This window comes from Callorhinchus milii, unplaced genomic scaffold (assembly GCF_018977255.1).
Source record: "Callorhinchus milii isolate IMCB2004 unplaced genomic scaffold, IMCB_Cmil_1.0 Scaffold2, whole genome shotgun sequence".
NCBI classification, from domain to species: Eukaryota; Metazoa; Chordata; class Chondrichthyes; order Chimaeriformes; family Callorhinchidae; genus Callorhinchus; species Callorhinchus milii.
Genome location: NW_024704743.1, coordinates 55899031 through 55916219, shown reverse-complemented (window position 1 = coordinate 55916219; position 17189 = coordinate 55899031). Strand labels below are relative to the sequence as shown.

General features: G+C 42.0%; 1 protein-coding gene and 1 non-coding gene across 3 annotated transcripts in view; one reads left to right on the top strand and one right to left on the bottom strand.

Annotated features, from left to right (window-relative positions):
* Positions 1–17189, bottom strand: part of agmo (alkylglycerol monooxygenase) — a 152377-nt gene that overhangs the window by 99802 nt on the left and 35386 nt on the right. For both annotated transcript variants that reach the window (XM_007899710.2, NM_001292281.1), the window contains 1 exon segment: positions 7034–7185. In XM_007899710.2, coding sequence (XP_007897901.1) covers positions 7034–7185 — 152 coding nt within the window.
* trnae-cuc lies at positions 981–1052 on the top strand. The gene has a single exon. It is a non-coding gene; the product is annotated as a tRNA-Glu (tRNA).

Genomic DNA, 17189 nt, shown 5'->3' with positions numbered 1-17189 from the left:
CCTTTTCGGTCCATAATCAGTCGCATCCTTCCTTTGACCATCCTTTTACTCTTTAATATTTATAGAATACTTTAGGTTTCCTTTTAATGTTATCTACTTATCTTTTCTCATATACTCGCTTTGCCGCTTATTTCCTTTTTCAGTTCTTCTCTGCAACTTTCTGTATTCAGCTTCTGATTCTCTAATGCATTTTGAACCTGACATTTATCATAACCGTCATTTTAATCCCAGTTTCCTTAGTCATCCAGAGAGCTCTAGCTTTGGATGATCCATATTTCCCCCACATGGTAATGTGTTTGGTCTGTACTCTTTGAAAGCCTCCCATTGCTTGTTTACTGTTTTACCCATCAATCTTTGTTTCCAATCCATCTGGGTCAGATCCCTTTTCAACTCACTGAAATAGCCTCTTCCAGTTGAGTACCCTCACCTTGATTGTTCCTTCTCCCTTTCCATAACTTCTGTACTCTAAACCTGCTGATATATGAATCACTATTATCCAGATGCTCTCCCATTGAAACCTGCTCTACTTCCCCAGGACTAGATCCAACACTGCTTCCTTCCTCGTTGGGCTGGAAACATACTGATCAAGAAAGTTCTCTTGCACACATTTTAAGAATTCATCCCCCTCTGTGCACTTTACACTGTTTTCTTCACAGTCTGTATTTGAATAATTGAAGTTCCCTATTATAGGTACTCTATTATTTCTACACCTTTCTGAAATCAGATTTGCTCCTCTATCTCCTTCCCACTATTTGGTGAGTTATAGTATACACCTAACAGCATAACAGCTCCTCTTCTGCTCCTTAACTCTAACCAAATAGATTCCGTCTTTGATCCCTCCAGCACGTCATCCCTTTCCAGGGCTGTAACAGTATCTTTCATCAATTTCCTTCCCTATTCCTCCTGAATACATTGTAGCCAGGAATGTTAAGTTCCCATTTCTGCCCTTGTTTGAGTCTGCTCTTCATTGTTGTGCAATTAGTCCTGTAGCTCAATGGTTAAAGCACTCGCCTCTCAAGCGAGAGACCTGGGTTCGATTCCCGGCAGGGCAAAATGTTAGGCAAGTTTCTTTACTCCACATGCCTCTGTTCACCTAGCTGTAAGTACGAACCCGGTTGTTGATTGATCGGCGGATCGCTTTTCCAGGGGTAATAATTCTTTTAAAAAAAATTAATAATAATAAATTGGTCACTTCAATCCACGATTGTTTGTGGGACACTGCTGTGCACAATTGGCTGCCTCATTTAGTCCACAAAATATAGTCAATTCGCTTTTCAGTATATTCTGTGAAGCACTTTGAGATGTCTTGAAGATGTAATAAGGAGCTATATCAAATGCAAGGAGTGTTATTATTGTACTACATCATAATCCCATGTGGTAAACTGCACCTGCAGCTCACCAACCTGGATCCCTCCTGTTTCTGGACTATTCTTTATTCCAAAGTTATTTGTCGCTTCCATTCCTCTCTGTTCCTAGTTTCGCCTCTCTGATGTTACATCCGGGTTTCCTCTCCACTTGCCAAATTAGTTTAAAGCCTCCCTTACAGCAGTAGTTGATGGCAACTGATAGTATCAGCTGCTAACAACTGCCTGCAAGGACATTGGTTCCAACTCTGTTCAGGTGCAACCCATCCACCTTGTACAGGTCTCACCAGCCCCAGGAATCAGTTTGTTAAAAAGAGAAAAATACCTCAGCATTTCAGGCATGATACTTCATCCGAAGTGTTGATCTAATTTTCTCTTCCACCTGCTGGCTGCCATGCTGTGGATTTCCAGTGTTCCCAATTTAATCCAGATTTCCAACTTTTTTTATTGTTTTACTTTCAGTTCTCCTGAAAGATGCCAGGAAGAATTCCAATATGCTTTTGTCGTCTTACATCCCTCCAGATAAAATTGGGTATTCTCTTAATGGCTTTTCATGGGACATTGCTATATACAAATTGGCTGCCGCATTCACCTACAAAATAATAATATAATAATAATCTTATCTTTGACATAGCACCTTATCACATAATCAAGACATCTCAAAATGCTTCACATGATATACTGTAAAGTGGATTAACTATATTTTATGGGTGAACCACTGCAATCAGTTTGTACACAGCAGCATCCCGCAAACAGCCATGGAGTGAGTGACCAATTTTTTTTTGAGGGATTTGTTGGCCAGGACACTGGGAGAAATGCCCTTCTCTTTTTGAATAGTGCTATGGGATCATTAATATCCACTTGAACAGGCAGACGAGATCTTGGTTTAACGTCTCATTCAAAGGACGGCACCTCCAAAAATGCACACACCCCAGCACTGCAATGGAGTGTCAGCTTAGACTATATGATTCCAAGTACAATGTGGGGCATGAACCCACAACCTTCTGACTCACATGCATGTGAGTCAGCTACCACTGACCCAGGCTGACAACACAAATACAGTCACTCCACTTGACAGCAGATCCTGTGAAGCACTTTGAGATGGCCTCTCAATGTAAAAGGTGCTATATCAAATGCAAGGATTATTACCTAGAATTACATGGGACGACATAGAATGTTATAGCTTGGAAACAGGCCATTTGGTTTAATTAGTTCATGATGGTATTTATACTCCACGCAAGTTTCTATCCCTCCTATTCCCTGCTCCTATACCTCTATATTCCCTTTTTCCTTATGTATTAGATAAATAAGTAACCAGATAATAGGGTAAGTATTCTAGAAGGATGAGATCTGATGGACTGAAAGGCTTCCTTCATGCAAAACCAATCTTATGATAATCTTGTGGTCAAAGCATAATTTTATCCAGCGATGGCAAATAAGTAGTGCACATTTCATACCAATGAATGTGAAAGTGATTTTGGATTGGTGTTTTATTGAGTGCTTCAGTGAACTGTAGTAAACAATGAGCTCACCTTCTTATCACTTTCATTTGAAATAAACATTGTGATGTTGCAATGTATGTGTAATATTGGATAAGGCATTTATAATCATTGTTCTATTAGTATAAAGAGGCAAACAGGTTGAACTCTAGCTTTGTATTGTGAACTTGGTTGTTGTAATGTTATTGCAGAGTCCCTGATGTAACCCTCAATGTACAGTACAGAGACTTTACTCCCTGGACCTTTGCTTCACTTGCACTTGTTTTATGCATCTTCAAACCCTGAGGCTAAAAAACAAATTATAAATTGCTTGCCAATAGGGTTAAAGCTGCTTTATCACTCCAAGTGTTCTTCTTCAAACACTAACAGCCATCTACTCCTAAATAAAATAACATTTTCACAATTTACAGAAGGGTTTACTCTTCGTCCAAACAAGCAATACACACAGGAACCTACAAATTCAACAGGGACTGTCTTGAACCCCTGCTTGGCTCAGTAGCTATAATCTTTGGCATATATCAGCCCTTGTCATCTGATACAGCCACTGGGTCAAGCAGCTGTTAGCTGGAGAGTGATTTAGGAGGGTCCTCTGTTCAGTTTTCATGATTACAGCTTTCAAGAAGTCAGCTATCCTCCTTCAATCATTCACAGTGGCAGGACTCCAGACCTCTTTGATAAACACCCCCTGGTGAAAATATGCAGTGGGCAGCAAGTACCACAGTCCCAGACTGACTCAGATTTCAGGATCTGTGTTCTTGTGGAATTACGTGTTAGTTTTCCATGAAAACACCAAGAGACTACCATGAATAGATGGCTTTCATTCAGATTTGAAATGATAGGAAGAGGAGAGGTTTCATGGTGAATTGTGCATTCATGCAATTGTCAAGACAATGCAAGAGCTGTGGAAAACAACTTAAACTTTCATTGAGAGTAAGCAAGGCGGTTTCCTATAATACTACCTAATTGTTCTAAGGGAGCCAAATCTTACATAAATGAGGAAAGTGAGAAGGGTTTTTTTTGTTACAAAAAATGCATCATTTCTTTGTACATTTGGCAAAAGAGAGCTAACGTGCTAAATTCTAATACTTCCTCTCAAAGGACAAAGGTATAATTTTAAACCCTGAAGAATATATGTCAAAGAATGTCGAGTGAGCATCTGGATTTTAGTTATCTCTCATCATTTCCTTCAACAGGTCCAAAACCTTCAGTCATTCCAGCTGAGGTCTGACCCAAGTGACTTTTCTTTTACGTCCCTTAAAAAGAAAACAGGCTCTATCAACTGAGCTTTAACTGCGTGCTGCTGGTTGAGATTTATGACACCATAGATAAGATGAAGGTAAACAGATGTCTTTTACATTTTATAAATTGATTCCAATTTGCTTAACCATGAATCATATCTTTAGGTTCCAGTGTTCTATAAATTGACCAAAGTACTGTTTAAAGAGGGAATTTCAAAAGGCATTTTACGCACTGTCAAAGTCCAGGTCATTCGCTTAATTCCTAGGCAGCAGCTAAAATATAAACGTACACGTAATGTAGCAAAATTGTCTGACTAGAACATCGATCGGGCATGTGGTTTTCACGTTTCACTCCATTTAAACCAATCTCTATTCCCCTGTTTCAAATGGTCTGGTTTCATGTTAAATCTGGAAAATGCCCCCACTGTCAAGTGATTAACAGATCAGATCTGCTCTGTGAATGTTGCATTGTAGGGCTGCATCCTCTCATTTGTGTTTAATACTATCAGTTGCCAATCAGGTGTCTGCTGGGAGCCTGAATCTTGCGCTCACATAATTATTTAAAAAATCCCCAAAATTGCAATACAGAGGGAGGCCTTTAGGTTCATCAAGTCTATTCTGGAGCCATCTCATCCACTGGAACTCGAACTGCAGGATTCCTAATCACATTCTATTTCTTAAATAATGCCGGTGGAAATTCTGCAAATTTTATTGATTTACAGAAATTGTGGTTAAAATGTGTCTTGACACCTGTTCTTAGCAAGTATAGGACTAAAGCCCTCGACTTGTAAAGCATGTTTTTTTTCCACAGGCCTTTCAGCAACAGCCATGTTTTTCTTTGACTTGTGTGTAACTTCAGATAGTTCCAACGCTGCACAACATATGAAATCCTTTTCTTCCTGTCTGCGGCGCATACCATCAACGGAGAACTCAACAGTTTGTACGCCTTCACCCAATGACTTTCCCACAATCACCTTTGCTATCCCTTTCCTTTAACCAACCAAGTCCCATTCCCCGAAGATTTCCCACACGCTCAGGAGTAAGAATTTTAAATCATTTGAAAATATGTCATTCTGTGTATGCACACACCAACTGAGCCTCACACACACAGCCACACACTGAGCCACACACACAGAGCCACATACATCAACTGAGCTTCACACACACACACACTCTCACACACACTGAGCCACACACAACAACTGAGCCACATACACACACAGGTACTCATTGAGACACACACACACACACTGAGCCACACACACACACACACACACATAGAGACACACACACATTGAGCCACACAGACAGACACTGAGCTGCACACACAAATACTGAGCCATACACACTGAGCTACACACTGAGCCAGACACACCAACTGAGCCACACACACACACTGAGACACACACCGAGACACACACAGAGAGACACACACACTGAGCCACACATAGACAAACACACACTGAGCCACATACATACACACACACACACACACACACAGGCACTAATCTGACCCATGATGCAACTGAACATTGAAAGTTTAGTTAAGATGATAATGCGTAAACGAGCGCTGAAAAGCTGTGATCAACAGTACTTATTTTTAATGTATGTTGTGATCTCAACAGTCCTTTCTAATTGTGAAGCCATTTTGCCTTCTCTATTTAATTGAAGAAGGCATCTGTTACAAGACACACTGCTTTTAGCAGTGGTGCTTCTAAAAAAAAGTACAGTATAACTCTTGCTCAGTTGCCTTCTGTTCCTGCGGGAAGCAACAGACATGTTCATTGGTATTCAGCAAGATCAGGAGTTCAGCATGTTGTTGACAGTACACCTCTCCTTCCCACCACGCTGTCTACAGCTCTTAAGCACAGTCAGGAAGACAATTAAAGAATGGATTTTACTCAGAACCTCGGACACAGCGGCCTCTCAAGGTTTTTCTTCAAAGGGTTTTTTCTTTAGAAAAGTTGGCAAATACGGTTTGATTGCATTTTTCAAAATAACCTAAATGTATTTTTTGACACATAATAGCCTCAGATTATGATCAGCTACTGATATCCCATGGAAAGCATCTATAATAAAATAATAATCCTTGCATTTGGTATAGCGCTTTTCATGTCTTCTTGACGTCTCAAAGCGCTTCACAGAAAGCGCTTTACAGACTGTAAAGTGAATTGACTGTATATTTGTGGGCGAAACTCGCAGCCAATTGCGCACAGTAGTGTCCCACAAACAGTCGTGGATTGAAAATGACCAATTTATTATTGTTTTTTGTTTTGGAGGGATTATTATTAGGCGTGTGGAGTAAGGAAACCTGCCCAAGGTTTTGCCCTGCCTGGAATTGAACTCAGGTCTCTCACTTGCAAGGCGAGTGCTCTAACCACTGAGACTACAGGACTCCACATTTCTTTTCTATTCTTTCCTGGGAAAGTATTACATACCTTTCCCTGGGAAGGTATTTTGTTCTACCCCATCTCTAGAACAAAATACCTCAATCCTTCTCGAACCCCAAAGAAGGTTCTTGAATGTATGTTTCGCTTTCAGTCTTCCCCCGGAAGATGCCTTGTCTGTCACTTCTGTTAAGTCTTACAATTGTTTTGTATTACATATAGTTCAGATCATACTTGGCTGCTGATAGAATTATATTTTGCCCACAAAATACACAGTCACTACACTTTACAGTTTAACCTGTGAAACTCTTTGAGACGTCTGGAAAACGTGATAAGGCCTCAAATGCAAGGATAATTATATTAATTCATCAAATACATGGGAACTTGTAAAAGAAAGACACTTGCTGGATCCTTATGAAAATTCTAGCAAATGCCCCGCTGCTTCTGAAAATAACTATGTCAATGAAAGACTTAAAATGAAGCGAAATAATGTGATCATATTATCAGTATAACTGCTGGGTCAATGAAGTTGTTCCCTGTCCTACCGTGTGATAGTCGATGGAGCCAGTAGTAAGCAACGTCCACTCCTAAAAATGCCAAACACCATGTCCAGACCGAATCCCAGGGAAGGAAGAAGAGCCTGCAGTTCTCCCAGATGTAAATGTAGGCTGCCAGCTCAAAACTTTGGCCCAGTAAACTACACAGGAAAGAATAGAAAAGATAAGTTCAATGCACTCGAAAGCTATTTGTTCCTGTGATAGATCTGCAGGCAACATGGTCTAATCCAGACATAATCACAAATTCAATTTTATTGTTTAAAATTGATAGATTGCATGTGAATACTTACACTATAATCCCCTTGACTACAGTAAAGAAACACATAAGTTCCTAAGTGATTACTTAATGTTGTGTGTGTGTGCATGCGTTAAAACCCCCCACCCCAATGTAAATTGTTCTTGTTGATTGCGATTGAACTTTTATTCATCTCCAAGAATTAGAACTTAGTATTGTCTAATGGTCAGTAATTGTGAACCTTGGCGGGTGAGTACAGATGAGTCAAAATGCTGCGCTCTACATAGGAATCTTGAGTTTCGATTGCTCACATCATTTGGGATGTGCATTACAATGAGGGATAAAATTCCACTTGGATCTACATTTACTCAATGAACATAATATTTGTTAAATACAGCTTAATTTTTGAAGCTTTTTTGTATTTTTTTAACAACTACAGAAAGTCAGCTTCACAACTAAGACTGAATTCAACAACTTGCCAAATTCTGGATGCCCTGAAATACTATATTATTTAAATAAATCTAGACTCAGAAAAAACTTTATTCCAGGGGTGTGTAAATTTATGTATAAAATTCATCACACTAGTTCTAGTCAAGCTCCACTGGCTCCCTATTGCTAAATTAATTGATTTCAAGATCCTATTACTTGTTTTCAAATCTCTTCATGCCCTGGTACCTCCCTAACTCTCTGACCTACTTACTCCCCAACCCACTGCCTTTGCTCGGTTGGCTGTGGCCTCCTGCTTGTTCCTTGTCCCCTCCACTCTATCATTGGTGGTCTTGGTTTCAGCCGCTACGCTTTGGAACTCTCGCCCTCAATCCCACCATCTTGCCCCCTCCTTCCCCTCTTTTAGATCTTGACTGAAGACCTTCCTCTTCATGTGTGCATCAGGCTCCACCCTGTTAAGTGCTCCAAGAGCCTGCCCCGCATGAGGGCCGCTATATAAATGCAAGTTGTAGTTGTTGTTGTGGAAATCCATTTCTTTGCAATAGAGTGAACCATTGATTCTGTAGGCAGTGGAGGCTACATATATGGATAATATATATACAGATATTTGTTGAAAAATTACAAAGTCAAAATAGAGAAAATATGTTTAAGGATGAGAGTTTGGTGGTCAAAGTATTTATTTGCAATTGTTTACATTTAATATATGTATATATATAAATTTGGAACTCTATCAATGTGAGTAGCAATAGTGCTATGCTGAGTGCTTCCTCTTCCTAGCTCCCAACCACTGACTATTAAGTTCGCCTATAAATACTTTACAATAAATCTTGTGAACCACTTTGAGATGTCCTCCCGTTATGAAAGGATTATTATAATCCATGTGCGCTCAATATTGACTCTGCACTCAATAACTGTGTGAGAGTTGAAAGGCAGTGGGGACTCTGAAGGTGTTTGATCCCAGGTTTGAGGATTGTCAGCACCTTCACCCCTATCCTCCTCCACTCAGCCAAGGAACACGTTGTCTCTACACTTCGAAACATCCCGTTTGATGTTATTTCACACCCTCTTTCCTCTTCAACATTGCGGTGCTAAGTTTTCCAATATGTGGTGTCTTATCACAAATTTGACAGTCCTGTAGCTCAGTGGTTAGAGAACTCACCTCGCAAGTGAGCGACCTCGGTAATAATTTCTTAAAACAAATAATAAATTGACCGCTCAATCCATGAGTGTTTGTGGGACACTGATGTGCACAATTGGCTGCTGCTTTTCGCCCACAAAATATGCCGTCAATTCACTTTACAGTATATTCTGTGAAGTGCTATGAGACGTCTCGAAGGCTTGATAAGGTGCTATATCAAATGCAAGGATTATTATTATCCAAAGGTGCCTTATCTACATGGGACTGTGCAGTTGTGATGCTTGATGCAGTGCTGGACAGTTATGCAGGACCAGGGCCTGGGACATGAAGTACCTGACGTTCCATCCCAGGTCTCCATCTCCACCTCTTCCTCTCCTGTGGGATGCATGTAAATCTCAGCTTGGTTTGGATACTCTTAACAACAACAACAACAAGATTCCATTTATAAAGCACCTTTCACGTCAGGAGGACGTCCCAAGGTGCTGCACAGTTGGGTCAGGACCCGAGCAGGGGGAAATGGTCAGGGTGAGGGGAGGGAAGGGAGGGAGCGAGGAGGGGGGAAATGGTCAGGGTGAGGGGAGGGAGGGAGCGAGGAGGGGGAAGAGAGTCGAGAGGGGAGCTGAAGGCTCGGTCAAAGAGAAAGGTTTTGAGACCGGCCTTGAAGGAGGAGAGGGAGGAAGCAAAGCGAAGGCACTGGGGGATGGAGTTCCAGAGCCTGGGGGCTGAGAGACTGAAGGCCCGACCACCGAGGGTAGGGCGATTGGGGCAGGGGACGTGGAGCAGACCGGAGCCGGAGGAACGGAGGGTACGGGCAGGTAGGTAGGGGGATAGTAGGTCAGAGAGGTAGGTGGGAGCAAGGCCGTGGATGGCCTTATAGGTGAGGATGAGGATCTTGAAATCAATCCTCTGGGGGATGGGGAGCCAGTGGAGGCGAGCGAGGGTGGGAGTGATGTGGTCCCGAAGCCTGGTGCGGGACAGTACACGAGCTGCAGAGTTCTGAATGACCTGCAGCTTGTGGAGGGAGGTGGCGGGAAGGCCGGCGAGGAGAGAGTTCCCATAGTCCAGCCTTGAGGTGACGAAGGCGTGGACCAGGGTTTCAGCAGCGTGAGGGGTGAGGTAGTGCCGTAGTCTGGCGATGTTCCGGAGGTGATGGAAGGCGGTGCCAGTTGTGGTGCGGATGTGAGGGAGAAAGGACAGCTCAGGGTCGAACAGAACCCCGAGGTGACTGACTGGCTTTGAGAGGTGGAGAGTGCAGCCTTGGATGCTGATGGTGTCAGCGCCTGAGGTGCGGAGGCGCTGACGTGAGCCAATCAGGAGGGCCTCGGTTTTTCGCACGTTGAGCTGAAGAAAGTTGTCTCTCGTCCAGGACTCGATGTCGGACAGGCAGCTGTCAGGACATCGGTGGTCGTGGAGTTGAGAGTAGAGGAGGAAAGGTAGAGTTGGGGGTCATCCGCGTACATGTGGAAGTTAACTCCATGTCTGCGGATGATGTCACCAAGGGGGAGCATGTAGAGGGTGAAGAGGAGGGGACCGAGGACAGAGCCCTGAGGGACACCACATGAGACAGTGCGGGGGGTGGAGGAGAAGCCATTTGTTGAGACAAAGTGAAGACGGTGAGAAAGGTACGAACTGAACCACTCAAGGACAGTGCCTTGACGGTTGAGGTGGGAGGACAAGCGGTGGAGTAGGATAGCGTGGTCGACCGTATCGAATGCTGCCGATAGGTCGAGGAGGACGAGGAGGCAGAGGGAGCCCTGGTCACAGATGGTCAGGATATCGTTGGTGACCTTGACCAGGGCAGTTTCTGTGCTGTGGGCAGCACAGAAACCTGACTGAAGGGGTTCGAAAAGTGAATGGGTAGAAAGGAAAGAGCGCAGTTGGGAGGCGACAACTCTTTCCAGGACCTTGGAGAGAAAGGGGAGGTTGGAGATGGGCCGGTAGCTTGATAGCTGCGACGCATTAAGCACGGTGATGGGTTTCCACATGTATCAGACACCCGGCTGACCAAAAAGGAAAAGAGAGGGCTGGCAATGACCTTCAGCTCTGAAATTTCTCATAAGCCTTCTGCAGTGGCTTGGCTGCTTGTTGAGCTGGTGCAAAGATTCTTGGAGGGATTTGGAAGTAATTACAGGGAGAGGGGATCGTCAGATAGGGGGTGTGGGGTAAGTCAGGGAGAGGGGATGGTGAAGTAGGCAGACAGAGAGGAGTTTATGGGGTAGGTAGAGGAAAGAAAGATGGGGGCAGAAGCTGGAAACCATAAGGACAGGCCATGGGTAAGTAAGGTTTGTTACAAAAAACACACATTTCCTATTGTATGTCATAATGAAGACCAGGAAAAAAACCTCTGCTTTCATTAAGCTACAAATACATGCATGTCATTTAAGGGAGTACCTGTTGGTGACAGGATCCTTCCAACAGCCACTGGTCACTGACTGAATGATGGGATTTGTGTCGCAGTAGTTTCAAAGGCACCTTTGCCTAGGTCAGTACTTGTAGCCTAAAGTAAGTGAACCACTTGATCCCAATCAGGGCCATTGCCGCTGCTGCAGTTATGAGCTGGGACATCTCCAGTATCTCGCAATGTGATATCACATCACATACACAATTTTTCACTTCAAAATAGCTGAAGGAATAAGAGCTCCAAAGTCCTGTCCTCCTTTGAGGGGGAAAGATAAACGGGTCTCATTGGATCTGAAATGTCACCAAGGTGATGTACTTGCCAATGGAATTGTGTCTTTATGGTAGTCTAAGTCATGCAGATCCTGAGCAGGAAGGTCTGCAGTATTCCAAGCTACTGCTGATGACAGCCCAGCCAGCCTGGCTTATTGGCAGGACCTGGAGGGGTAGATCTTTCACTGAGGCAAGGACTCTTTCCACTTAGCTCCTGTTAGCTTGCAAGCCAAAGCATTAATGGAACAGGGTAATCCTGGCAAGGCAAGCAGCAGCAAGCTTGCTTGACACACAGTGCTTTCAATGGCAAACTACATGGTTTTAGGCAGTTGAACTCCAGCAGTACCCCAACGCACTCTTGAGTTCCCAATCATGGGCTCTTGCCAATCTGCGGCTAATACTCTCAGGAATTAGGTAAGTAGGATGCATTCCATTTCAGACCCCCAAAAATTCCACGTGCAGCTGACATACACAAGTGGAACTCTCTATCTGGTTTTGATACTCTTAAGCATGGTGATGGGTTTCTACATGTGTCAGACATAAAAAAAAATCTGAAAACTTGTTACACTCGATCAGTGGGTTAGAATCCTACCTGATTCCTACAAGTGAGGGAGACCCTATATTTCATGCATGTCAAAGTGATGAGTGAGATAAAATCAGTCACCCACTAAATATCTGATTTAAATCATAAGAATAAATGCAAAAATATTCCTTAGCATTAGGACCTTGGAGCTGTGATCCCTTGGTACTGAAGAATGTCTGGAATTCTGACATGTTCAGAATTAATGCTTAATGCTGGGCACTATAAAATGATATTAAAAAAAATCATCCAACACAACTTCTTTATTTTAAACCAAAATTATTTCAGCTGCAGCACATGTCGAGACTCAAAAAAAAGTACTGCCCAGCTGTACACAGAGCACAATGAATTACTTTGAAGTGCAGCAACTAGAATTTGATGTGAGAAAGTACCTTGGTTTTATCAAAAGCAGGTGGAGCAGGAACCTGACTGCTCATTTAATTATTTCGGCTCCACCTGTTTCGGATAAAAAGAGTCACTTTCTCACATCAAATTTTAGTTCGATTCATTCAAAGCAATAACTGGGTCTAAATTCTGGATTTCTAACTGGCAAGTTCTGGATGCATTGCGGCTGATTCTTCTAAACTCTGCTTGGCCGTTGAGCTCAATTTCAGCGACAGGAACTCAGCCATGAAGTGCCATGAAGTGCCATGAAGCACTTTGAAAAGTCCTCCCAACATGAAACACAATATTAAATGCACAGATTATTGTTATTTCGATTATTTTCGCCCATAAATATACAGTCAATTCACTTCACAGTATATTCTGTGAAGCGCTTTGAGACAACTAGAAAACGTGAAAAGTGCTATATCAAATGCAAGAATTATTATTATTAATGTTTAATTTAAATTGTGAGGTTAAAATAGCAGTAAGTGCTTTTGCTATGTATTTCGATTTTGCTACCTCGTAGACCCAAATGTGATCAAAGAGCATCCAGAATTTGGCAAATTCGTAAATTTGGTCTTAATTTTAAAGCTGGTGTTCTGTTGTTCTTTACCCCCACCCCCACTTCCACCTCCATGACTCTAAGTTTCTTTGTAATTCATGGGATGTTAAAAATCTGATTATTTTTCTGTACGTCCCCTCGCCCCAGTTAGGTGTCAGTCTGGCTCAATTAGTTGCGCTTTCATCTCTAGCTCAGAACGTTATGGTTCAAACCAAATGTTACAACTTTGAGCTTGTAGTCCTCAGTTTTTAATATCCATCAGATCGGTCTTTAAACCAAGCTCTCCTACGTCTGTTCAGCTCATTAGCAGCACTCTCACCTCTGAGGTTGTTGGTTCAAATCCCATGTCTGGACTTTGAACTCCAGTACAGTGCTGGGTGAGTGCTGCATTATGCTTGGTGTCGCTCTTCAAATTAGATATTAAACTGAGGTTCTGTCTCCGTGTTTAGGTGGACATTAAAGTTTTCAAAAAAAGAAGGAAATTTCTCCTGGTGTCCTGGCCAAGAATTCCCCAGGTAAAACGAGTCAGTCTATTCATGATTGTTTGTGGAGCATTGCTGTGGGTAAATTAGCAGCCATGTTCACAGTCACAAGTACAGTGCAAATACACAGTCCTTTCATAGTAAACCCTGTGGAGTACTTTGAGATGCCTCAACAATGTGATAAGGTACTATATCAAATGCAAGTATTAATATTAATACTATATTGTTGGAGGTTTTGTCTTTCATATGAGATATTAACATCTTTAAAACACCCTACATCTGGGTAGCATCTCATAGCTCTTAGATATCAAACTACAAACCTGTTCAGATATTAAACTACAAACCTGTTCAGGTACACATTAATATTTTCAAGACAGAATCGACCAGCTGTTTTTCAGGGTTAAGTTTGCAATGAGTTCACTCCCCTTCATTATATGTTTAAATAATTCCTTTAATTTCTTCCTTTCACTCCAGTGATGTACATCAATTTCCAAATATTCATTTCCTTCCCTTGTTGTCACAGGTTTCCACTTATATTAACTCAGACTTCCCCTTAAGTGAAGCTAAATCACCCCTTTGATAAATGTTCTGCCCTCATTTACTAACAGAAACATGGTTTGTTTTTCCTGCCCTTTCTAAACACTTTAAACTCTGCCATATGAAGCACGTGTTATCACTCAGGGTTTATCAGCATTTTTGCTAAGCTGATTGTGTGTAGCTTCTCTTTCCATACACAGCTTTCAGATTCCAGCAGCTTAATATCAACAGCATGTACAAAGTTCCAGACTCCCCCATTCATTATCAATGGTTGGGTCCAAAGGTGACCTGCAATCTATAGCATTGGAGCCCAGTTTAGTCAGACATTAGATTTACTCTGATTATTTTGCTCTGATCAGTTAAACCAATAGCATTCCAACGTCTCTGATTTTGTATTATTAGATATCCCTTTGCCAGCTAAACGTTATTAACTTTTTCGAACCCCTGAAAGACACATCTCCAACAGTGTGGCCATTTACCCCACTCATCCTTTTAAAAAAAGTCCTGTTGATTTTATATTTAGCTTTACGGTTGTCCCCACTCTCCCTCTCCTTACTCTTGAAGTCTGACCAACTGTAGAATTAATGCTTATTCCCATCAGGAAGGAAGCCAGTACAATCAGATTGATATGTCTTTCTTCTGTTTAAGTCTCCCTCCGTCCTTTGAATGAGAGGTTAAACTGAGATTACTGTCTTCCTGTCAGGTGGATGTTGCAGATCTCATTATAAAATGTAGTAAAATAATAATCCTTACGTTTGACACAGTACCTTTCACATGAGGAGGATGTCACAAAGTGCTTCACAAGATATCCTGTAAAGTGTAGTGAATGTATACTTTTGTAGGTGAACATAGCAATCAACTTGCACACAGCGATATCCTACTGTCCATTAACAGCCATGAAGTGAATGACTGATTTTTCTCAAGGGATTGTTGGCCAGGACACCTGGAGAAACTGCTTTCTCTTTTCGAATAGTGCCATGGGATCTTTACAGGGCCAGATTAAGGGATCAGGGTCCCTAAAACAGATCACATCTGGGTGATCTTTAAACTGTGAATGCAAAACTTGCAACAATACCTTTTAAAAATACTTTTTTGCCTGACATCATAGTTGCAAACAGTGATCAAAAGTTTGTGTATGTGTTAAATTGTGCTTGATAGATGGGATTGTGAGTGCATTCGATCTATCCTGGATCATTGTAGATCTGAGTGATGTTTTGATGAAACTCGTCTTTGAGAATGAGCGTTCACCATCACAGACTGTTACTGGTGGTATTAAGAACAGAAAAGGAGCAACTGACACAATTGGAAATGTTGATTCCACCAAATTATTCTATTTCATATACCTTAGCCTTCTCGCAGAGTTTTCCCATGCTCAATATATGATATGAAATCCAGAAAGTGCACAAGTCTGCATCAAAATCTCCTTTCAGCACAACTAAAATAAGATCTATTGCTGCTAGACATGACTTGTGCTCTCCATGCTGCCTCTTACCTCATCTGACCTCCTGGACCTTGTCTGACTCATACCTCCAGCTCCGACTCTCTTGCCCTCCCTGTTCGTGCAACCTCAGCAGGCTGTAAAGGCACTAGGCAGAGCAGTAATTGATGTCAAGAGGGGTGGAACTGGAGGTACAAGTCACCTCCAGCTCTGCCTCTCTTCCCATGACTTTCCGCGCAGCCTCATAGGAGAGAACAAAGGGAAGAGAGGTGCAGCCGGGAGGTTAAGGTGTCAATCATAGCCAGGGCCGGCTCAGACCTCAGGGCCCTAAGGCATTGTTTACCTATATTATTGGTAATCCAGGCCTGGTTCTTTAACGTCCACCTGAACAGGCAGACAGGACCTTGATTTAATGTTTCATTCAAAGGGCAGCATCTCTAACAATGCAGAATATCCCCTATTCTGAATTGGAGTGTCAGGTTAGATTGTAAATTGAAATTCCCAAAGTGGATTTTGAATTTACAGCCTTCTTACAGACTTACAGACTCAAAGGCAAGAGTGCTATCAACTAAGCCAGGCTGACACACTAGATATGATATGAGAAGGAATTTTCCCTCAGGCTTCTCTCTGACCAACAATTCTTCAGATTAATTGATCGTTCACCTTATGGCGATCTTGGTGGTGTAATTGACCGTCTTATTTGCCTGCAAAAAATGTCACTGCACTTGATAGTAATTACCTGTGAAGACCTTTCAATGTGATAAGGTGCTATAAGAGTGCAAGCTCTTTCTTTCTCTTGCATGTTGACATGTTTACACTGAAATGTGCAATTTGGTTTCAGATTTTCTATTCACAGTGAGATATAATGGTTTTGTATGATAGTTGACAGGAATGTTGTGATAATAAAGGGTTTAGTGTGCTGCTGAATAGATCAGTCTGTCAAATGTAAAGATTATTTTGCTGCTCACATTGATAAATCTGGACAGTTTAAAGGGCCTGGGTTGCAGCATTGAAGAATGTTGAAGTAGACTCAATTCCTGGAAAATCTCCCCTGCCGTTTAAGTACATAAGCTATTGAGCAAAACTAGAAATGGCAGAAATGTTGCAAAGGGAATTTTCGCAATTAAGTGTTCTGGTTTTACATCATAGGGTCTATTAAGAAAATAATAGAATTTACACTTATATAGCACCTTTCACATCGGTGGACATCCCAACATGCTTGACAATTCTGGGCACTGGACAGAGGATGGGAGCTGAGGTTGGGAGTTGAGAGTGGGAGCTGGCCAATAAATCCCCCAAAACAAATTAGTCACTCACTCAATGATTGGTTTTGGGACATTGCTGTGAGCAACTGGCTGCTGCATTCGCCCACAAAATGCACAGTAACTCCACTCTACAGTATATCCTGTGAAGCGCTTTGAGACGTCTCGACCAAATGATAAGGTGCAATATCAAATACAATGATAATTATTATTATTATCCCCTTTATGTTACCATAATGGTATCTAAAGATAAGTTTATAATGGTATCTAAAGATAATGACTGGTCCACAGGTTATAGCTTAACCCCACCACTTTATTATCATAGTTGGCCTCCAAGGTCACCTGCAGACTGCTGATTACCAGCTTTCTTCTAAGTATTTTGGTCAGTTCAGTTAAAGCAGTCGGCCTC